The 24,560-nt window shown below is 39.2% G+C and overlaps 3 protein-coding genes across 3 annotated transcripts; 1 reads left to right on the forward strand and 2 right to left on the reverse strand.

Annotated features, from left to right (window-relative positions):
• Positions 1-13,222: 13,222 nt before the first annotated feature.
• On the reverse strand, positions 13,223-13,786 carry LOC122004201 (heavy metal-associated isoprenylated plant protein 2-like). The gene is made up of 2 exons (XM_042559154.1): positions 13,639-13,786; positions 13,223-13,555 (listed from the first exon to the last, which is right to left on the reverse strand). Exons 1-2 carry the CDS (start codon positions 13,648-13,650, stop codon positions 13,232-13,234), a joined length of 336 nt encoding a protein of 111 aa, XP_042415088.1. The 5' UTR covers positions 13,651-13,786; the 3' UTR covers positions 13,223-13,231.
• Positions 13,787-16,288: 2,502 nt separating this feature from the next.
• LOC122042788 (uncharacterized protein ycf23-like) lies at positions 16,289-17,117 on the reverse strand. Its single transcript, XM_042603099.1, has 5 exons — positions 17,037-17,117; positions 16,898-16,957; positions 16,717-16,806; positions 16,532-16,639; positions 16,289-16,456 (listed from the first exon to the last, which is right to left on the reverse strand). The coding sequence occupies exons 1-5, from the start codon at positions 17,115-17,117 to the stop codon at positions 16,289-16,291; spliced, it is 507 nt and encodes a 168-aa protein (XP_042459033.1).
• A 1,327-nt stretch (positions 17,118-18,444) lies between these two features.
• Positions 18,445-23,015, forward strand: LOC122042799 (cilia- and flagella-associated protein 251-like). Its single transcript, XM_042603112.1, has 4 exons — positions 18,445-18,455; positions 20,352-20,783; positions 20,929-21,290; positions 22,996-23,015. Exons 1-4 carry the CDS (start codon positions 18,445-18,447, stop codon positions 23,013-23,015), a joined length of 825 nt encoding a protein of 274 aa, XP_042459046.1.
• The last annotated feature ends 1,545 nt before the right edge of the window (positions 23,016-24,560 follow it).

Here is a 24,560-nt window from a genome sequence, read left to right on the forward strand (position 1 = left end):
AACCCTAGATTGCCCAAAGTGCTTCAAGAGAGTGCCAAAACCTAAATGGGCATTTCTAATTCTCTTGATTAATTTATGCCAATTGAAATTAAGCTTATCCTCAAATGTTGGCATATTCCATTTTTCCTCAAGAGTAGCACTTTTAAATTAAGGCCCGGATTGCCTTAAATTTCCTAAGAACATACCAAAATCCCAACTTGGTATTTCTCTAGGTTTTCCCAATTTATGCCTTTTTAAGATAAAATCAATTTTCCACCATTAGGCACATTTTACTCTTTCAAGGAGTAAATAATAATTCTATTTCATTTTCCAAGGTTAACAAAACCTTGAAAATGCTCCTTGAGTGTCAATTTCCTCAAAGTTGGGTTAACTACCCTTCTAATCGGAGTTGACACTCTCTAACCCATCTATGGGGTAGAGAAGATGCTCCTAGGAACCCAACACCTATTGGTGCTCCTTGGATGCTCTAGGTATTCACTAGGGATAACTTCCCTAGATACCTTCCTAGTGACCTTTTTTGGCTTCTTGGAGGCCTTGGTCACACTTTCTAGGTCAACTCTAGGGATAGCCTCCCTTGTGACCTTATTTGTGACTTTCTTAGACTTCTTAGAAGCCTTAGTCACATTTATTGCAAAAATACTCTTAGGGATGACTTCCCGAGTATTTTTGGCTTGACCACTAGACCTAGGGTTTGTTCCATAACTATATGGAACTCTATGGTAAGAGGGCACATCCTTCTTAGCCTTTGGTTTGTATCCCAAACCTCTATGGCCATTTGATGGCTTTTGTACCCCTAAACCTAGGTTATGCTCATTTTGCCCTAATAGGATATTTTCCATCCTTTTTAGGGTCTTTTCCATTTTATCAAGTCTTGACCTCAAGACTTGATTTTCCATCACTAAGTCCTTAGTTTTTGGTTTTCCATTAAGTTCATGAGCATTTTTGTTTCTAGGCTTGTAGCTACAATCCTTAGAGTTCTTGCCTAGACTTTTACCTACACTCCTAACCTTAGGTGTAGTAGTTTTAACATGTAGGGCCACATGCTTTTCCTTAAAGCCCTCATGCTTCCTATTCTTATGGTAAATCGCATTAAAATGATAAAAGTTAGAACTATCATGCTTTTTACCATAATGTAAAGGGGTAGGCTCAATAAATGTTACCTTCCTTTTTACCTTAGAGGCTCCCCCTTGACTTGAGCTTCCTCCTTGAGCCTTGACCATCTTCTTCCCCTTAGGGCATTGACTCCGATAATGCCCCTTTTGATTGCAAGAGAAACACACAATGTGCTCCTTGCTCTTCTTTGTTCCGGGGATGGTCTCCTTGGGCTTCACCTTACCTTTTTGTGCCACTTGGCCCTTCTTCTTGGCCAATTTAGGGCACTTGCTCTTGTAGTGCCCATGTTCCCTACACTCAAAGCATATAATATGATTTTTATTATTAATTGAAATATTTATACCTTTGCTTGTAGGGGTGGCATCTTTTCCTTTGGATCCGGAGGTAGAGGCTTCCTCTTGATCGGACCTTGATTCTCCTCCATTTGTTTTTTCTTGACTTGTGGAGGTAGAATCTTCTTCCTCCTCTTCGTCTCTTGACCCGGATGTAGAAGCTTCTCCTTCTTCTTGATTCGGCGTCACCAAGGATTGCTCCCCCTCAATCCTAGAGGTGGAGGCTTCATCATCTTGAACATGAAACAAGGAGTATGCTCCCTCCTTGTTCCCTTCGTTGCATTCCCTTGAGGATGAAGCTTCTTGGATTTCCTCTTCTTCGGAGGTTGAGCATCTCTCAACCTCGGAGTCCTCCTCTTGGTCTTGCTCCAAAGAGTCACCCTCTCTGGATTCTTCATGATCTTGTACAGTGGAGGGGATCTCTTCATGAAGCTTGGCCAATTTGCTCCATAGCTCCTTTGCATCTTCAAACTCTCCAATTTTGCAAAGGATGGTGCTTGGCAATAAATTGACCAAAAGCTTGGTCACTTTGTCATTGGCCTCGCACCTTTGGACTTGCTCCGGGCTCCATTTGCTTTTCTTTAGAACTTTGCCCTTTGAATTTCTTGGAGCCTTGAAGCCTTCCATTAAAGCAAACCATTGCTCTATCTCCATCATAAGAAAATTTTCGATTCTTGATTTCCAAGAATCGAAACTCGTAGAAGTGTATGGTGGAGCCACCCTTGTGTCAAATCCAAGCCCATCTTGGAATTGCATCTTGAAGTTGAGCTTGATAAAGTCTTGAACTTGAAGAATTTGCTCCAACTTCTTCACCCTCTAGCTTTTCTTGATATGCTTGACCCTTCCGGCGATGATTCCGGTGAAGAGCGGCCTTGCTCTGATACCACTTGTAAGGACCAAAAGTAGCTAGAGGGGGGGGTGAATAGCTCGTCGCGTGCTCGTTGCTCGGCGTTGCTTGTTTCTTCTAAGATGTGCAGCGGAAAATACAAAGAAACAAATCACACAACGCTAACAAGGTTGGTTTACTTGGTATCCACCTCACAAGAGGTGACTAGTCCAAGGATCCACACCACGCACGCACCCTCCACTATGAAAACACTCCTTTTCGGTAACTACCGAGGGCGGAGAAGCCCTACAAGACTCTCAGTACAAGAAGAAAGGAAAGGGAAACAAAATACAAGCGCAAAGCTTACAATGAGTACAGAAAACCCTAACCCTAGCTTCTCTTCTTGCCTTTGATCCGCCTCTTGACTTGGAAAGCTTCCAAGATCCTTCAAGAACTGGCGATCTGATCTTTGAGAGCGCTGTGGAGGAGTTGGCGAGAGATCTGGAGTGAATCGTTGAAGTTCTACTGAAGAAATCGCACGCCAACAGCTATAAACGACGCCAACGGTCGAATCCCAATCGATTGGATTGCTCCCAATCGATTGGGGAGGCTTTGGATCGATCCACGGATCGATCCAGAGCGCCTCTGTGCTCTGGAAAAACTTTTGGATCGATCCACGGATCGATCCAGCACTTATCGCGCGAAGCAGCAGCGTCCCAATCGATCCACTGATCGATTGGGACCTCTGGATCGATCCACGGATCGATCCAGAGAGGTTCTGTTCGTGAGGACTCACCGGATCGATCCACGGATCGATCCAGATCTTCTGGATCGATCCACTGATCGATCCAAACCTGCTGGATCAATCCACGGATCAATCCAAACCTGCTGGATCAATCCACGGATCAATCCAAACCTTGGTTTTTGCCTAAAACCAAGCCCAAAGTCCCCTAAACCAACATCTAGTCAACCATGACTTGTTGGTACATAAGACCTAGCATCCGGTCACCCTTGGCCAGCTAGGACTCTCTCACCAAGTGTCTGGTCAATCCCTTTGACCCACTTGGACTTTTCTCTTCTTGCCAAGTATCCGGTCACTCCCTAAGACCTACTTGGACTTTTCTTCCTCGTGCCAAGTATCCGGTCAATCCCTTTGACCTACTTGGACTCTCACCAGATGTCTGGTCAACCTTGACCCATCTGGATTTCTCTTGCCTGGCTTCACTCACCAGGACTTTCCCAATTGCCTAGATTCACTCACTAGGTCTTTCACCTGGCTTCACTCACCAGGATTTTTCTCCTGCCTAGCTTCACTCACTAGGACTTCCCAATTGCCTAGCTTCACTCACTAGGTCTTTCACCTGGCTTCACTCACCAGGATTTTCCTCCTGCCTAACATCCCAGTTAGGACTTCCCAGTCAAGTATCCGGTCATCCTTGACCTACTTGACTCTTCTTCAATCAATATCTTATTGTCAAACATCTAAACCCAAACCAAGACTCAGCTTGGTCAACCAGGTCAACCTTGACCTGAGGGATGTTGCACCAACATAAGGTACTTGGAAGGACACCTCAAATCACTTAGTCATTCATACATTGCTCATCGAACTGATGTGCAGGGTAATAATATAATTCTCTCGGGTTAATTCTCAATTTAGTCTCTCATTATTTGATGTGGTGTTGATTTCGTCCTTAATTTTTCAATTGACCAAATTTAGTCCTTCAATTTTCAAACTTTTTCCCAAATTGATCTTTCCGTCCAAATCTCCGTTAAAATAGACGGGAATACTTGTTTAACCAGTGGAAATGATCAGTTACTATTATTCTTGCGCTATTTCCCTAATCCTGACATTGATTGAGTTCAAGATTTAGAAATTTGTTTCCTTTGTTGGTTTATAAGCTCCGAAGAAGCACTGACTGAGACATCAAGGCCAGCAACGAGGCCTTCACCTCGGCAAGACAAGCTCCCATTCTTATGGCAATTGAAGTCGTCATCAATGTAAGGACAAGATCCAGGAGGATAGAAGTGTAGAAAATATTTTCTAAATGCATGATAGACGAATTAATTAAATGCGGTAAAAACTTACAGCGATCTCCCGCAGATCTGCAATCGGCAATGACGAAACTTGCTATCGGAAGAGCGATCACAGGATCGGAAAGCCCTCCGCAATTCCACAAACCAAATCCCGCCACTTTGGATGTTCTCCTCTGACTCTCGTCGCACGATCGCGATTTCACACACTGAGCCTTGGACGGACCCCCTTTATATAGGGAAATACCCTAGGGGCATAATGGACATTTCCATTATGTGTAGTGGGGAACATGAGCCACGTTCCCCACTATCCCCATTACTAACATCTCCCACTCGTCCAAGGTAAGTCACTAAGACTAGTTCATTCAGGTAAGTCACAAAGACTTAATAAGTCACATAGACTATTAGAGAGTTTGGTCCCATAGACCATATGAGAACATCCAATCCATACTTAGAGAAAATGGTTCGTGCGACAGCAAGCACACTGAGCGATAGTTGCTAAGAAGATTGTTACACCTTGACTTAGCCGCTCGTTGAGCAATCAATGCTAATAAAGTTGTTACACTTTGCTTAGCTGCTCAAATAAATTAGAGACACACTCTTTATGGCACTTAGCCACTTTCCTGGTGGCACATAGCCTTTATCCAGGATCCATCCAATCTTCAAATGACACACAGTCATTATCTTGAAGATATCCATGTCTTGCTATTTACCCAGATTAAATAATTTTCATTTTCATCGATATGAACATCTCTAATCCCTTATAATGACCATTTTGTCATGAGCATGTTCCATATCCAATATTCACATTCATTTCCGTACATAACAAAAATGGGTCGACCAGTGAATAACAACAAAAGATATATTTAATCTTCCTTTTTAGCTAGAATCAATTCATTTTAATCAGTCGCTTTCCTAGTTATGCTCCATAGACCGAATCATCCATAGCCATAGGATACACGCTAAAGTAGCAGACACAGATTAAAACTTCAAGTAGACAGCTAAATAGTCACTAAGGCAAAAATTGAGATTAACATATAATCTCAAAGGTCTCACATAGTAGAGAAACAGAGATTCATTCTCCTACTACCTTTATTGTCGCAATAGCACATGTGGTATGAATCACATGCTACGATGTTATTCTCTTTACTAAAAAGAGTGCATGTTGTCTTCAAATTTAACATCGTACAGATTTCGATCTAGACATACCTAACGTTTAATCCTGAATTCAACATATGAATTCTAATCTGGCTTTCAACAGGTTCAGTAAATGGTGGGTTCATTACTTCGATCATTATTTACACATAAATGATCTCATCTTGACACAATTATCAAGACGACCTCAACTTATGAATCTGTCTCTAATTTCATAATTTCAGCTACGTAAGCTGTTTCATAAGTAACGGTCTTACCCCTATTTGTACTTAACAAACAGAGATGATTGTCCATGTGAGTGGACCAATCTTCACCTGCCAACATGCTCACCGAGATCTTACATGAATGTAACAAATACAACATATACACTGAATAAATTATGGCAAATGACATAATCATAACACAAAGTCTGATTGTTATTTCAATATTGTTACATTCTACGAAGTCCCAAAGACTTTACATGTTCTTTAAATGACTCTTTAGTCATTGGCTTAGTAAAAGGATCTGCAAGCATAACACGTGTAGGGACATACTCAAGAATGACTTTTCTTTTAGCCACAATATCCCTTACAAAATTATATTTAATTTCTATATGCTTGCCTTTGCTATGATATTTGGGATCCTTGGAAAAAGCTATTGCAGCTTGACTGTCACAGTAGACAGTTACTGGACTGCCACTATCCTCAGTAATTTTCAGATGCTTCAGAAACCTTCTCAACCAGACTGCTTCTTGCACAGCTGCTGAACATGCCACATATTCAGCTTCCATAGTCAACAAAACTACACAAGCTTGTTTCTTGCTATTCCAGGAGATGGCGCCACCATTCAGCAAGAATGCATAGCCTGATGTGGATTTTCTATCATCCAGGTCTCCAGCCCAATCTGCATCTGAAAAACCTTTCTGACTCATATCTGATCCTTGAAAATAGAGACAATAATCTGTTGTCGCCTTCAGATATCTGAATATCCTTTTTACTGCCTTCCAGTGTCTCGGTCCTGGGTTTGACTGGAAGCGACTGACCAAGCCCACAACATAGCTGATATCGGGACGTGTACACAACATAGTGTACATCAAACTACCAATAGCACTGGCATATGGTTTTTATTCATCTCACTATTTTCTCTGGAGTTTTAGGACACATACTCTTGCTCAACACAATACCTTTCACAATAGGTGTATGTTCTATGTTGCAATTAGACATGAAATGATGTAACATCTTATTTATATAAGACTCTTGTGACAGACCCAAAAGTCTTTTAGGACGATCTCATGATCTTCACCTCTAAGATGTATTCACTTCTCCCATATCTGTTGTATCAAATTGTGATGACACCACTTCTTGATTTCATTCACATATCCTATGTCATTTCCAGCTATCGAGATATCATCAACATATAATGATAAAATGACATATTTTCCTTTTTCCTTTTCAGAAAACACAATGATCCTCATTGATCATCTCGAAACCATAAGATAAAACGACTTCGTTAAATCTTATGTTCCATTGTCTTGACGCTTGCTTTAGCCCATATATAGACTTTCTAAGTCTACATACTTTTTGCTCTTGGCCTTCAGCAATGAAACCTTCTGGTTGAACCATATAGATTTCTTCGTCAAGATCACCGTTAAGGAAAGCGGTTTTTACATCCATTTGATGTAATTCTAAGTCATAATGTGCCACAAAGGCCAAAATAACTCTTATTGATACAAATTTCACTACAGGAAAAAATGTCTCTTCAAAATCAATACCCTCCATTTGGGTATATCCTTTTGCAACTAAACGAGCTTTGTATCTGTTAATCGATCCATCTGCTTTCCTCTTTATTTTGAGAACCCATTTATTCCCAATAGCCCTTCGGCCCGGAGGAAGATCGACTAAGTCCCAAACATGATTTTGAATCATGGACTCCATCTCTTCAACCATTGCAGCTTTCCATTTTTCTCTAACTCTACATCCCAATGCTTCCTCAATGGATTGAGGCTCGTCGTCGTCAATTGGAAGTGTAACCAATGCCTCATTCTCAATATCAAACCTCTTCTTAGGTTTGATCTTACGAACACTTCTCCGTAAGTTGGGCTGTTGAGAAGTCAACTCATGACTCGGCATATCACTCCCACTCGGTTGACTAGACTCAGGTATCCCTTTTGACACCTCTCTTGTTGATAATATCTCATCCTCCTCAAATAGAGGAACATTTTTATCAACATCACCTCTGATTGGGAACTCTGTTTCGAGAAAAGTCGCATCTCTCGAGTCTATTTCGGAGATGGTTCCATCTAGTGACTCACCTATGAAAACATAACCTTTGGAGGTCTCATGATATCTTATAAAGATACATTTCTTACCTCTAGGCCCTAGTTTTCCATACTTGTGAGAACTATCATGAACATAAGCAGCTGACCCCCAAGGTCTCAGATTACTCAAATCTGGTTTTCTGCCTGTCCAACGTTCATATGGGGTTGATGGAACTGACTTGTTAAGTATATAGGCTGCAGTTAATAATGCATCTCCCCAATAGGAGATTGGCAAATTAGCTTGCGCCATCATAGACCTAACCATTTCAAGAAGAGTCCTATTTCTTCTTTCAGCTACCCCATTTTGCTGTGGAGTTCCAGGGATTGTCAGTTGTCTAATAATCCCTCTATCATTACATATTGTCTTGAACATATCAGACAAATACTCCCCACGACGGTCAGTGCGTAAAGTCTTAACTTTACGTTCCGTTTGATTCTCAACTTCGTTCATATAACGAATGAAGCAATCTAATGCTTCGGATTTGTGAGAAATCAAATACACATGACCGAACCTAGAGAAATCATCAATAAATGTAATGAAATAGGAAGCTCCATGTCTAGCCTTCACATTCATTGGACCACAAATATCCGAATGAATTAACTGTAATGTTGATTCAGATCTAATAGCCTTACCAAATGGTTTCCTAGTTGCTTTTCCAGCAAGACAATGCTCACATATAGACAATTGAATCTTAGCTCGAGTGCCCAATAAACCCTCTTTAGCTAATCGATTCATACGTTCTTGTCCTATGTGTCCTAATCTAGCATGCAAAACCTCATCAGTTATATCTGCATCACTAGTTAAAGCAATGTTTGAAAAACAACCATCAATAGCATAATTGACATCTGGTTCTACATCAAGAACCATAAAACCATTTGTTAAAAAAAACCATATCCGATTGACACTGAGTCAATCTTAAGTTCAACAGACCGACTGAAAAAATTAATACAATACCCTAAATCAAGAAGACACGTAACGGAAACAAGATTCCGTCGAATTTCAGGAGCATACAGGACATCATGTAGAAATAAAACTCTACCACCACGTAGGTTGAGTTTGCAAGTGCCGACTCCTTTGACTTCAACTCTTGCATTATTTCCCACATAGATCCACTTGTTGCCAGCTGGTACCCGACGGTACTCAACAAATGTAACTCGTTCCCGAGCTACATGGTTGGTTGCTCCCGAATCTATAATCCACAAAGGATAAGAATCAGCTAACAACACTGAACTAGCAACAAAAAGCTCTTGAAAAGAAGACACACTTGGATTTACCTTTTTCGGCTCAGTGCACTCCCGAGCAAAGTGGCCCTTTTTGCCACAGTTAAAACAAGTCAACTTGTTTTTAGGTTTCTTTCCAGTCTTCTTGACTATCTTCTTGATTGGGCCCTGTCCCACACCAGCAGCTTCCTTCTTCTTTCCCTTCCCTTTCTTGAACCATTTCTTTTTCTTGGATCCATATGATCCTGCAGAACCTACAGCTACATAGGCTTGTCCAGAAATCCTTGCGGATTCAACCTCTCCGCCTCCAATTCTACATGGCGTGAGACATCAGTGAAAGTCTTGATACTCTCACTATGAGTTAGGGTATGCTTCATGATCTCCTAAGAATTTGGAAGTGAACGAATAACTACTTGAACCTGTTGTTCATCGGTCAACTCATGACCAGCAGTTTTAAGCTCCCGAATCATATTCGACATCTCCCTTAGGTGTTGAACCATTGATATATTTGGTCACTTCTTGTAGCTATCAAACTTAACTGTCAACTGTCGAAGCTTGCTCACACTTACTCCACTATATTTTTCTTTAAGGGCTATCCAGACTGCATGAGCCGAAAGATACGACTCATACTCAAAAGCTAGGTCGTCTACCATTGAACTAATCAATATGCCCATCGTAGTGGAGTCCTTTTTCTTCCATGCCTTATAGGCATCAAGATCTCGTTTGTGTTGTGCAGTTGGACCATCTACAGGTTCTATCATAACCTGATTTACAACCTCTAGAAGTTCTTGTTCCTCAAGTGCATATTGTATCCTGAGGTGCCAGATCTTATAGTTATCCCTATTAAGTTTTTCACCCTTGTTAAGTTCAGCTATAATATTTTTGGTTGCCATAATCTATCATAAATAAACACATTATTTAGTATTCAATGTAATTCATATGCATGCAATTTCTGATTGACTCAATATTAATTTGAGTTGGTTTACAAAATCAAGTGACAACAATATTTTCACTCATCATTCATATGACCAATCAAATTAATATTGATCAATTCTATTACATACATCCCAACCAATGAACTAATCATTTATAATATCATGAATTCATTAATTAAATGAACTAATCATTTAACATATCATGTATTTTTTTTTTAAATTAAATGAACTAATCATTTAATACATCATGAACTAATCATGCATCATGTCAAGCAAACAGCATAAATAAATGAACATATCATTAATATAAAATTATGCTGCAAATTGTTAACATATAACCAACTGACATGAATGAAATGGACTAACTATTGTTCATACAAAACGACAATAAAAATAACAGAACTCTAATCAACTAGATAGGCAACTACCACTCCCACTAGGACAGACACTAGTGCAGTGGCTAATATAATCCCTCTCAGCCTGGACTCATTTGGGGTAATTACAGGCAGGACAGCTTCAAGGCTCTCTATTGGATCCACAATTGGATCCTTTTCTGGTTCCTCCTCGATCATTTCCGGGTCCTCTTCAAACTCTTCCGGATCCTCTTCAGTCATCTGATAAAGCAGTTCCTCACATAATACAGAATATGTGACGCGTCCTTGATGACGCCCCCAAATATAGTCTGCTATCATCCTAGGATTTGTTGGCAATGAACGCATCAAAGCCCAAATCCTATAACTGTCCAGGACTGGAAACTCTTCTCGCTCAAGTTTCCAAAACAGATCATCAAGCCGTCCAATGTGTCCGTCGATTCCATAAGTAGAGTTATACTCTATCTCCTGAATCTGCTCCCTGAGCTGATTTCGTCGCACTTCGCGACGAGTCAATGTGGTAATCGTCCGTGCCATCTGAAAAATTGAAAATAAATAAGTCAGTACAAAACCGACTAACCAGTACAAAACCGGCTTATTTCAATTTATACAGGCATAATACCAACAACATAATCAATCAAGAAAAACAAATCTTCTCGATTTTCAGGAGTTAAATCGACAATTAGAACTAATCTAATTGGTCAAACCCATCGGATCGGTTGATTAGGGATCCAGATCCTAAGCTTGGTCCATTGTCCTTAATTAGAACTAATCTAATTGGACAGGGATTTTTGTACCTATGTTCTGTTAATTTTCCTCTAAGTCCATTTCAACCAATTTCAGACTTATTGATCAAACTCAGATCCATTTGATCAAACCAATGTCCATTGGTTTAAGTCCGACCAATTAGAACAAATCTAATTGTTTTGATCAAATCTGAATTTTGATCATATTTGGTCTAAGTCCAATTAATTAACCCAAATTGATTTTGGGTTTGGATCAAATTGATTCGATTAAACCAACTAATGATTTAAACCTGAACCGGATCTAAATGGACCAAAATTTATTTTTGATCATTTATCATTAATGATGAAATTAATTGAACTTATTTTCAATTAATTACTGTATGCACCCAAATTGAAATTAATGCTACGGTAGGCATGCATCCAAATTAAAAAAAAAATGCTACAGTAGGCATACATTAGCATGAAACAATAAGCATGCATTAGCATATTTCAACGATGCATCATATGGCAAACAAAAATTATACTTTAATTAAAAAACATAAGCATATTATGTTTCTTAATTTCATATGCATGCAGTATTTTCGTTCACGGTTTTTTTTTTTATTATTTGATTTTTCAAAATCAAACTTTATCTCACACGAAGCACTATGCTTCGTTATTCTGCCGATTTCTTCGCAACTGCCCACGTTGCACAGGCCGCTCAAGCCACGCACGCCGTTCACAGCGACGAACGCTGTACAGAAATTTCAAAGGCAGCCTCGAGTACGCCGTTGGCCAACACACAGAGACAAACTCCATGAGTGTTCATTCGAGACCTTTCAACAGACGTTGATTACGGTTGCTTTTGATGCCGACGACTGTAGCAGATTGCAACATGAACGCAATATGCTTGGCTACGGCAAAACTAGACGGAAGACGGACTCCGTTCACGGCAGCAATTTTAAACAGGAGATCGCACATACATTTAGAACAAATAACTTGGCTCTGATACCAATGTAGAAAATATTTTCTAAATGCATGATAGACGAATTAATTAAATGCGGTAAAAACTTACAGCGATCTCCCGCAGATCTGCAATCGGCAATGACGAAATTTGCTATCGGAAGAGCGATCACAGGATCGGAAAGCCCTCCGCAATTCCACAAACCAAATCCCGCCGCTTTGGATGTTCTCCTCTGACTCTCGTCGCACGATCGCGATTTCACACACTGAGCCTTGGACGGACCCCCTTTATATAGGGAAATACCCTAGGGGCATAATGGACATTTCCATTATGTGTAGTGGGGAACATGGGCCACGTTCCCCACTATCCTCATTTCTAACAAGAAGGATTCAATACTTTCATCCCAGGAGGATAGGAGGCCAGCAACAAGGCCTGCTGATGCTCTGAGCCTTCACCTCGGCAGGAGGAATGGACTCGTTCCTTATTAATGCAGTAGCATCAGCAACGACAGGACTGTAGCGGCTGCATTAGGAGGAGGAGGAGGAGGAGTCTTCACGACTAAACCGCTAATCTTTTCTCCATCTGTTCAATTCTTCTCATCAGGCTCTTGATGTGTAATTTGGAGATCTTGGTCTTCAGTTCTGCTCTTCTCAAAAATCCGTCCTTCAAAACAAGTCTTTTCCAAAGAAAAAGAATTGGCACCGCCATTTTCGTTCTCGGAACTAACTCCTCGGTTCGCCAGCAACGAATCCGCCAAACCCTCGCTCACCGCCACATCTTCTCTTGAGGAACGCGACGCCGGCGGCGGCGTGGAGAGCGAAGAGTCCGCAGGCAAAGAGAAGAAGCGAGAAAGCGGAGAGGAAGAAGCAGAGGGATCGACGTTGAGAGTGAGGCGTGAGAAAGCAAAAATAGAGGCGGTCACCACGAGGATGAAGAGGAGGAAGTAAGTAACTGGTCACTTCCATCGGTTAAACAAGTCTTTCCGTCTATTTTAACGGGAATTTGGACGAAAGGATCAATTTGGGAAAAAGTTCGAAAATTGAAGGATTAAATTTGGTCAATTGAAAAATTAGGACGAAATCAGCACCATGTCAAATAATGTGGGACTAAATTGAGAATTAACTCTAATTCTCTCTCTATATATATATAATTGGAGGTTTTTAAATTAATTTATTTTTTAAAAAAAGGACCACTTACTTTTGAAGAAAATAAGGCTTTAGCCAATATATATTAACTTTTGTGCATATTGATGGATCAATTGATTATTGTGTAATGATGCATAGATTTGGCTGGTAATCATCGTGCACCACGTAAGCGCAGGCCCCGCAGCACGGCGGCAGATCTTTGCTTGACTCCGACTTCTTCTCGTCCTTCTTGTCTGGCTTCTCCACCGTGACGATCTCCGCTTGCTTCTTGGCCTTCCGGAGGGCCTTCACGATGAGCACAGCGTCAACGGTGCCAACGATCGTGACCGTGCTCTTCTCCACGTCTAACGCCACCGACGTGACGCCGTCGAACTTGACGACGGTGCGCATCACGCTCACCTTGCACTTGTTGCACATGATGATCACCTTCAGCACTATCTTCTGAAGAAATTAGCACGTTAATTAACTGCATGTATGGTTTTCAACTGGGAATATAATTAATTCGACCATTAACGAACTCTTACCTTCTCAGGCATACTGGAGCTAGAATCAACTTATATATATATATACGGAACAAACTAATTAATTGCTGCCTCCTAGCTAACTTAATCCTCGATGGATCGGAATGATGGAGCTGCTGGCCAATTGTCGTCGCTATATTTGATCGATCTCTCCAGCTGGGAACTGCTGGTTAATTGCTCGTGCCTCGCGGGGTATTTGTACTGACGATAAGTGCGAAGACGAAGAGGGAGTAGTCAGTAGAGCGAGTGGCGCAGCGCAGCTGTGGGACACGAGCTGACGACACCGAAGACTTCAATATAAAACCATTTTCTGCAGAAATTAAAATGGTCGCAATTCAAACCAATCAGTCATGAGAGAAGAAAAGTAGTGCGCCAAGCGAGTGGATGATTGGTTCGTGCCACATGAGTTACGTTGCTTGACCCACCCATTTGATCTCAGTCTGATGACTCTGATCCAACAAAATGGTCGATTAATTGGGAAATGCAGTGATTAGCTAGGCCTAAGGAAACCGATCTAGATAGCCACATTGGTTTGGTTGATCAAGCCAAAATTGCATGTTAGGTAAGCCATTCTTGATAAAGTCTATGATGAGTTAGACAAGTCAAATAAAATATTTTATATAAAATAATTATTATTGTAAAAAATACACCTTACGTGCTTTTTATAATATTTTACGAAATGAAGATAAGAATAAATTGGTGCATCTCTATCCCATACCTCACTACAAGAAAAAAGCTAAACAACAACGCTTTTTTGACGTTGTCATATGTACTTAAAAAGTGATGTTGTAGATGGTGTTGTAGAAAGTCATATCAAAGACAACGCTTTAAAAGCGTTGTGGTTGGTCACAAAGACAACGCTTTTTAAGCGTTGTCTTTTCGTTCTTAAAAAGCGTTGTTATAGATGCTGTTGTAAAAATGCACATATCAAAGACAACGCTTTAAAAGCGTTGTGGTTGGTCACAAAGACAACGCTTTTTAAGCGTTGTCTATTCGTTCTTAAAAAGCGTTGTTAAAGATGTTGTTGTAAAAATGCACATATCAAAGACAACGCTTTAAAAGCGTTGTGGTTGGTCTCAAAGACATTGTTTTTTAAGCGTTGTCTTTTATTACTTAAAAACGTTGTCTTTTAAATTTATAAAAATAGTGTTTTTCTAAATAGCAAAATTATAAAAATACTCAAAATTTACATATAATTGAATATCCACAACCACAATCATTTTTATAATAAGACTATTTAACAAATAAATAAAACTTTATATTATACAAACAAAATGTATACATATTGATCCACAAATTAAATTTGTATCATACAAGTTATCCTTAACTTCATGACAATAATTTTTCAAACACACACGTTTTACAAAACCTCATCATTGACTAACCGTTGTTGGTGTCCATCGCATGGAATTGCTTCTTTAAGTCCAAGAATCTCTTCTTCCGAAAGGCTTTCAGCTATCACTCTTAGAGCCATCTTCTTCAACTTGTCATCAAGACACCTGGGGTTGTAGGCAATCAAGAAATTTTGTATGAAAACTTTCATACATGTAAATCTCGTACTAAATAATATGTCAATGTTATATATACATGTAATTCATACCGTAAGTGTGTTTATATCATAACCAAGTTTTATAGGGCCAACTTCTACTCAAGCTCTTTAAACACTGCATCAAAATAAAAAAATTGGCATTAGTTCTGTGCTAAATGAAAATCATATTTAGAGGAAAAAGCGGAGTGTTGTAGATGGATATATTAACCAAGCATATTAATGTTTGACCTGTCTTTACAAGTTCTAAGCATATATATTAACCAAGCATATAACCTAAGAGGAATAAGTTACAAAATGCTACTTGATGTTTGACTTGTCTTTATTGGATTTTGCGGCCCCGGTCTTCTTGTAGCCAGGCACAATGTAATACTTGATGTTGACTCTACCTTTGCAGTTGTTTCGGCTTGAGGAGTGGCAAAGAATGGTGGAGTAGAGGATGGATTTCAGGTATTCATCCGTGCCATCGAGGAAATGACTCCAGTAGGTGACTAGCATGTTGACCAGGGCATGCTTGGAGAAGATGACTTGTTTCAGAAGCTTTTTAGATCAAAGATATGAAGTGCATTGTTATAAAACTAGATGCACGAACACTTGCTTATACGGTTCTTGAAATAAAATACATTCATCATCACTAGCCCAAGCTCAATAAGGAAAATTCACGGTAAATGTGCATAGTATACCTCAGATACTGCAGATGATAGGGAAGGCCAGAAGACAGTTTGACGCAAATATTGAGATTGCCCAAGCCAATCCATGGTACTAATCCTGACAGCTCCTCCAAATCGCACTGACTTGATTGTGTCCACCCATCCTTGTTCATCAGCTTGGAACCTTTGAAATGAAAGCTGCATTGGGTACATGGAAAAAACAACAAAAGGGAGGATAAATGATAGCCACCAACCTAATTGTTCACAAATATCTGTATAAGTTATTAAGGGTGTTCATAGAAGTTGATCCTTTAGCCGTGTCTGTTAGATGGTCAAATCTAGGCGCCAACTCAAAAATGTTGGCGTCCAAGTGTTAGTGTTCAACTACTTCTGACAATGAAGTAGTAGCAGATAATCAAGAACACAAGAGAATCTGAAAGAGTCTATATTTCTTTCACTAGTAGCAGATAATGATTAGATTAGAAAGCAAAAGAACGCATACCACACCAGCTGCTCCTGCTGTTAAAGCCATAGGTGCAGTGACAGCGCTTAATCCAGATGAGCACATAACTGGAATCTGAACTGCTCGGGAAATGGAGTATGCAGCTGCTAGCGTTGGTGTGGCCTACATTTTAAAGAGGAAAAATATCACATTTTTCATCACAAGTGTGCTAAGATTTCTTATTCGTACTGTTGTTACCTTCTCGATCAAACCAAGGACACCAGGTTTTGATGGACTTGAGTATTTCCCTCCTTCAGTTTGGATTATATCAGCACCTTCCTGTTCCAGCAACTCTGCTAGCTTCACCTTTTTAAATTGAACAAAAAACAACGAGAGATTGTGTTAGTGACAAATCTCAGTTTACGAGGAAATAAATGAGCTACCTGATCAGGGAGACTAAGCATGTGTGGCACGGTTACAGACAGTGTAATGGATGGAAGAATCCTTCTAGTTTCTCTAGTGAGCTTTAGAATCTGACAATGGCACCACAGAATAGTGACGAGATAGAAATAGCTGAAAATACTCGAGGAACTGCAAGGAAAAGTACGATCATGATTCATATACCTGTTCAGGGGAAAACTGAATTCCCATCTCGTAGAAAGAATCATAATTTCCAATTTCCACCTGCATTTAGCACAAGGATTTTAATGTTTGGTATGACAGACAATCCGATCGAAACCAGTCAAGTTCATCGCATCCTAACCATTTGGGCACCTGCTTCCACTGCAGAAGGAAATGCCAAAGGGTCCACAGAGGAAACACAAATCTGCAAGAACAAGATCATCATAAGAAAGAAGAGCTGTGGAACTCTGAAAATGCGAGCTACTGAGGCAGCGAGCAATCTGCTTGAACAAGGTAATCATGCAGCGTTGGAACTCTGTCGTGAGCATCAAAGACCAAATATTACCAAATATTAAGATCACTGACAAACCAAATAATACCTTATTTTTAACAGCTATCTAGAGGATCTGGCTTTTTGACTTGAAGCTGGTTCAAAGAAGACAAATCAAATATACAAATACTAAGATGAAAGCATAATGAAGTAGTTAACTTTTTCTACTTTACCTGATTATAAGATCTACAGCTTCTTGCTCAGTATTTTGCTGCACGAGTAATTATTAGAAAAACAAACCCAATAGTGGAACAAAAGCTAGATAAAGAAACTAGATAATTTACACCGACGTAACTTTACAGAATAACATATAATACACTGCTTTGTACTTGCATATTAATCCAGAAAACATCCTTTCACCTAAGTGACAATTTTTCCAAAACATCATCATTCACAAAACATCATCATTCACTAAAAATTTTCACAAGTTTTTAAACTTCAGTGACAACTTTTCTTTGGGGTCAACTGCTCAAGGTCGATCTGGTAACTATGCACTGCATCAAAAAAATTGGCATTAACTATGATTCCACAAAAAAAAACCACCATTCCATGAACTTAAATCTAAATAGAATTATGGCAACTATCATTCCATACCTATTCATAAATATGATCTTGTATGCACTCCGCCAACTCGGACCGAACCTCATCAATTTGTTCACGAGAGTACCCTATTTTTGTGAACTGTGAGCATACACAATTTATGCTAATGGAAAAAATAATCAACACTGATCACTTTGCAATTTTAAATAGTTTATGTCAAATAATTTGAGATAAGCTAAATAATGTTACTATTGATTGCAGCGAATCTCTCTCAATAGTCTCAACTTCTTCAATAATTTCTCTCATAAATCGCATCACAAAAAAACCACATTGTTTCGCATCCGGTTGTTGAGGAGCCTATATATAGTAATTAGAGTCAAATTGTTAATGAAAATTATACATTACAATATATGTTAAACAAAAGTACACATACCTTAACTACTTCCCACTGAACATTTTTCCTTCCTTTCCTTTCCTTGGTTGAATTAAACAATTTTAAGGCCCTTCATACGTTAAGAATATTTGATAAATAAGATTTTTATTATAATAAATATTTACTAAAAGAAGTCTGAGCTCACATTTCCATTACGTATTTTGAATCATCATCGCGAATGCGGCAACTTAGGGAATCCAACAAGTAAATAGCATCCTTGTAAGGCTCAATAACCCTTAGATCCCAATGGAAACTAGGCAAATACATAGGACTAGATCAGAAAATTGAATAAATTATCGAAAGGAAGCCATTGAAAGTGATGTTTTACTTCTTGCTTACCCGACATTACATGGCACTAACACTAGTTGATCTGTTGATGCACTTGTCACCTTATCTGCTAAAAGAGTTGCCCTTTGATTCGGGGTTTCAAGCTTAACTGATTTGTCTTGTGCCGTTTTTGCCAGATATGGGAGTTTGTGAGGATTCATAAATCTGAATTTCTTTGTCTTGGTATCTTTCACCATCTTTTATACAGACACCTATCATTGCAAAGAAAAAAATATTTAGATACTAAATAATAAAATTTAGATACAAAACACTCATAATAAGTTGGAAAAATAATGATCACTCATAACACTAAGTTATGGTCGATGATAGTAACATCCATACATGAGAACTTACTATGAACAGTCTTGCATATTAAACATACCAGAAATGTATACATGCAAATTCTTTTATTTCTTGAGGACAAGCACATTTAAGATACTTAAAAATATACAAGAAAAAGATATGAGCAAAGTACTTCCTGTCTAGAAGAACAAATGGCAGAAGGCAAACATTAAGGGCCGGTTGAAAATGAATGAGCTATATTTATGTAAAGTGTACCACATCAATTGATATTAGTAAACCTCTCAATAGAAATGATGAACTATTAACTTAATGAGAATAACATGGTATGAGAAAATTACTAGAAGTTGAATTTTTCAAGAGTAAACTTGTTCACACAACAATATTAGTAAACTTCTTGCAGTTCAAATCAGGGATTTTCTGTCTTGCTAGATATTAGAATTTCCCAGCAAACATAAAGCAATGCAGTAATTTCCCAGCATAAGTAAAGCAATGCAGTTGCAACTGAGAAAATAATATTTAGATACTAAATAATAAAATTTAGATACAAAACAATCATGTGGATTAAAAAATAATGATCACTCATAATAAGTTGGTGAAATTGTAACAATAAACCATAATAAGTTGCTAAAATTGGGAAGCAAACATGTGATGAAAAAGTTGCTGAAATTGCTTAAATAAACTTACTTACCATATGTAGGCAACGATCAAATTTCCTGAAATTGACTCCAAATGATACAAAAAATTGATGTCCTCAAGGTCAAGAAAAAGTTCACAATCTTCATCAAACACTTCATTATCTAAGCACATTGATATACATTTTCCTCCATCTAGAGCATGCTTCCAGTAACAATATAACATATGTAATGCTCTTGGGACACTTGTTGACAAAGTAGGTTTTGATTTTTTTCGTTCAAACTTCTTCCTTCTAGGCTTCTAATAATTTCAAATATAAACAAGTTAGATATAGCTAGGTTGAATAATAATAAAGTGGCAATATAATTAGAAATATAATAATAAAGTGACAATATAATTAGAAATATAATATCTCATATACCTCATCTTGCTTCACAATCTGCTGTTCAGGCCAAGCCACAACAGTTCCTATGGCATCACCAATTACTTCACATTCACTTGGAATTGGATATGGCAAAGGAGCGGATTTGTCCACTGCTTGATCAATGGAGACTCGAATGCAATTCTTGGGAAATGGAATACCATGAAGCATTTTTTCCATGCCATTGAAACAAACAATTGTACCATATGCAGCAATATTTGAGCAAGATTCCAATGTCAATGCAACTGATTGACCCTAAAATATTAAAAAAAAAACATGTTGATTATATTTAGTTTATAATGCTATAATAATAATGAATATCACTATAACTTGTATTTTACCTGTAAAACTTCGTCTTTACCCACAATCTGTACGTCATCTTCTTCAATATTCTTCTGATGAAACTTCACCGAGCAACTGCCTTTGTCATCAATTGAATTGTCCCATGCACCCCAAATCCAAATGACAGAGTTGAAGGCTTTGCAGCAGTAGGAGCGGAGAACATAGATGCACTGGAGGGAGTTGATGTAGCAGCATTGGTAAACCCAAAGGAAGGTTGGGACACAGCAGATGTCGGAGTCGCAAAAGAAAAGCCAGTTGCCAAGGTGGACGTGGTAGTAACAGGTGAGGACGAAGTAGTACTACCAGACGACACGACATCGAACGAACTCAGAGCAAAGGAACTGCCACTTCCAAAGGAGAAAGGAGAGGTCGAAATGCTGGTGATGGCAGGAGAGGAGGTAGCGGTAGCAGAAGAAGAGAATAGAGGGGACGCAGAGGAGGAGGCAGGAAACGGGGATACGAAGGATGGAGCTGGAGCAGACGTCGTCGGCACAGAAAAGGCGGGGGGAGATGAGGACGTAGCAAACGAAGGCACCGAAGGTGCGGAGGGGAAGCAGAAGTACCAAACAACGGAGAGGCAGCAGTGGAAGACGAACCGAAGCCGAAGTTGGGAGTCGAAGCCCCCAATCCAAAACCAAAATTAGGGCTTGAGGAAGCGGAAGGTGCGGCGGATGCTGAGGGAAAAGGGATGGGTTTGGGAGAAGAGACCGCCTGCGAGGAAAAGAGACCGGGGTAGTAGAGGCGGAGGATGGAGCAGATGGCGAGAAAAGACTAGAGGTAGTAGAGGCGGAGGATGGAGCAGATGGCGGGAAAAGACTGAAGGTAGAAGCGGCGGAAGATGGAGCAGACGTCGAGAAAAGACTGGAGGTAGAAAAGGCTGAGGATGCGGCCGATGAGGAGCCAAAGGTTGAGAGGCCGAAGAGAGATGGGGAGGAACCGGCGGAGGAAGAAGCGCCTAGGGAGAAACCAGTGGCGGAAGATGAGGCGGCGCCAGCGGCGGTGGGAGCGAAGGAGAAGGGGGAGGCGGAGGAGAGGGAGAAAGAGGAGGAAGAGGAAGAGACTGAGGGTTTGGGTCGACTTGGAGGAGTTGGGCCGGCGTGAGGAGTTTTGCGTGAGGAGTTTGGGTCGAGATTAGGGTTCAGAGGAGATCACGCGGCAAGGAGAGGAGAAGGCGCTCGTGGAGAGGAGAAGGCGCTCGTGGAGAGGAGTGGAGAGGAGAAGGCACTCGTGGAGAGGAGAAGGAGAGGAGAAGGCACTCGTGGAGAGGAGTGGAGAGGAGTGGTGAGGAGAAGGCGCGCGCGCGTTGAGGGTTTAGAGTTTAGCAAAGCGAGGGCTGCGAATTTATTTTAAGTGAGTTTAGGGGAAACATACACAACACTTTAAAAAACGTTTTTTAAAAAAATGTTGTCTTTGACCATAAACAACAACACTAAAGACAATACTTCATTAAAAACCGTTGTCTTTAGTAAAAAGTAAATACCATAGACAACGCTTTTCACTAAAAGCGTTGTAAAACAAAGAACGACAACGTTTTTATTAAAAAGCGTTGTCTATTGGGTGTTGTTGAATGCAAAAATTCTTGTAGTGCCTAATATATATTTTTTTTCTTTCTTTCTTATGTATTTATTATTAAAAAAAATTCAAGTTATGTGATTGTCAACTCTGTCGCAGTTACCATAAGCACTACCACACAAAGGGTGTATCATAAATAATTTTCACAATGATTTTTACTGTTTAATAATTGTGTATGTGATTACTTGATTCTAAGGTGTTTATCATTTTCTTCCATACCTAGATGGCATTATGTATTTTATCATGGTAAACTTTAAATTATCGATAAATCTACGAAAATTAATTAGTTATTAATCGTAATTTAATTTACATGACATGATGAAAAATTCCCTGACGTGCCATGGCAGTTTTGTCTGGTGGAAAACCTATTTGTTGTAGTGTATGAACAAGATCATTCGATTAGTCATGTACAAACATTATTGTTAGCCAATCACCATCCTTAAATTGATGTAAACCAACCCTTCCCAACGACACTTAATGTATATCCACTATACAAATATATAGGTCTTTGGCATGACCTAGATTTGAACCATACAAGGCAATGCATGAACCTGTGCGAGTCATTGACCATGTATTCAGCATGACAGGCACGACCCATAATAACTTGGCCCAAACATGGATCACACCCCTGCTCGAGCCTTTGGCAAGCAAAGTCCAATACTTGAAATACACAAGATAAATGAGTTCATATCATACCCTTTGTAATTAAGCATTTTAGCTTCTTTGAAAACCACTGGTAAATGAAGAGAATACAGCTATTTTAAATATATATATATATATATACAAATATCTATCTCGGTAAGAAATTAAAAAATATATATATATATATATATATATTAATTTCTTACCAAGATAGATATTTGTAATCCCACATATATAATAGCTCTCTAATTAATTAATTAATTTTATTTAAGCTTAATATAAAGAAATTTGTATTGTTTGTAAATTTTATTCTATCTATAATTTTTGAAGTGATGGAAGACCTACTTAACTTAATTGAGTGATTATAGTATTGCTTTCATAATCATTGGTTCAAATCTAATAGCAAACAATATATCAACCTAATTAACCATGGAAATTTAGTTGACTACAGTGATTTCCTTTCCTTGCTGAAATCAGGACAAATTTGTTAGTCTAACCCTAACAAACTCTCTTCAAGCCTCAATGAGATTTTTTTTTTAAATTTTTTTATAATGTAGATATTCAGGTCTTAGATTAATATCTGAATTGCTTAGGGTGAACAATGTCACCTTTTACTCCAAGAACAAATATTTACTCACGCTAATACATGCACATGTATCTTGATTGATTTATTTCAGTTTATTATAGTAAAGATGATTACAATAATTTCAAGCGCTTAAATTATGTAAAAGGAAGTGTAAGCTTATAGTTGATCGCTAAGTTAATTAGGGGTGGAAGGATTTTTTTTTCCCAAAAACATAACATGGGAATCCGTCGAGAATTAATCCCTTATCGCATTTATACAATTAGATAATGATGCATAGATTTGGCTGGTAATCATCATACACCACGTAAGTGCAGGCCTTGCAGTACGGCGGCAGATCTTTGCATAGCTCTGGCTTCTTCTCGGCATCGTCCGGCTTCTTCCCGGTGCCCGGCTTCTTGTCATCCGCCGGCTTGTCTGGCTGCCCCACCGTGACGATCTCCGCCAGCTTCTTGGCCTTCCTGAGGGCCTTCACGATGAGCACAGCGTCGACGGTCCCGACGATGGTGACAGTGCTCTTGTCCTTGTCCAACACCATCGACGTGATGCCGTCGAACTTGGCGATGATGCTCATCACGCACACTGCGCACTTGTTGCACATGATGCTCACCTTCAACACGATCTTCTGCAGAAACGAACGCATTAATTAATTAATATCGTGTGCATGGTTTAATTCAATTTGGGAATTCTATGCATGCAGGATTCGATTAACTTATAACGAACCCTTACCTTGGCTGACATAATTAATTGCTGCCTCCTAATCTATTCCTCGATGGATTATTAATGGATGATATTTATAACGTGCGAATGCTTGCCTGATTGAGGGGCCATGAGCTGACGATAAAGTCACAACAACTTTTCCATTATTAGTGGCAAATACTCAAATAGAGGTGGAGCCGTAACCAGCCCCTTCATGATAGCTCCAAAGGGAATAAATCATGAGATTAACATTTGATTTTAGATGACTTTATTAGTCAATAATCGAGATCAACAACTTTCACCCAATCTAACAGCTTCATAAAATTTGTATTCGTTTGATAGTTGTAGCTAGCTAGTCAATGGCACTATTCTATAAAAGTCATGTTGACGAGTGTCTCATATTTGGATGAAGGGATGTCATGGAAGAAAAATCTGTTAAGATTTTTCGTAATAAAATTCTGTTAAGATTTTATATAACAGAATTTTGTTATGTTTTTCATAACAAATTCTGTTACGATTTTACCGGGTCTGGGGGTTTAGCAGTATTTATAGGGATCATTGTAAACCCATTGGAGATCAGACAACACAAGAATCATTAGATGTGATTCTCTTGTGGAGAAGAGAATTCTAATAAAGCTTCGGCCGTTTTGTGGAGTAGGCAAGTCGCCGAACCACGGTAACTCTTTTTCTTTCTCTTCTTCTTCTCCTTCCTGGTGTTTGCTCTCTTTTGTGCGTCTTTGTCTTGTTGTTCCGCGCGATCTCTTTTCTCTCTTCCTCTTCTTCCGCGGTTCAGAAAGGTTGAGAGGTATTGCCCTCTCTTTGCACAACAATTGGTATCAT

Source organism: Zingiber officinale, chromosome 1B (assembly GCF_018446385.1).
Source record: "Zingiber officinale cultivar Zhangliang chromosome 1B, Zo_v1.1, whole genome shotgun sequence".
NCBI classification, from domain to species: Eukaryota; Viridiplantae; Streptophyta; class Magnoliopsida; order Zingiberales; family Zingiberaceae; genus Zingiber; species Zingiber officinale.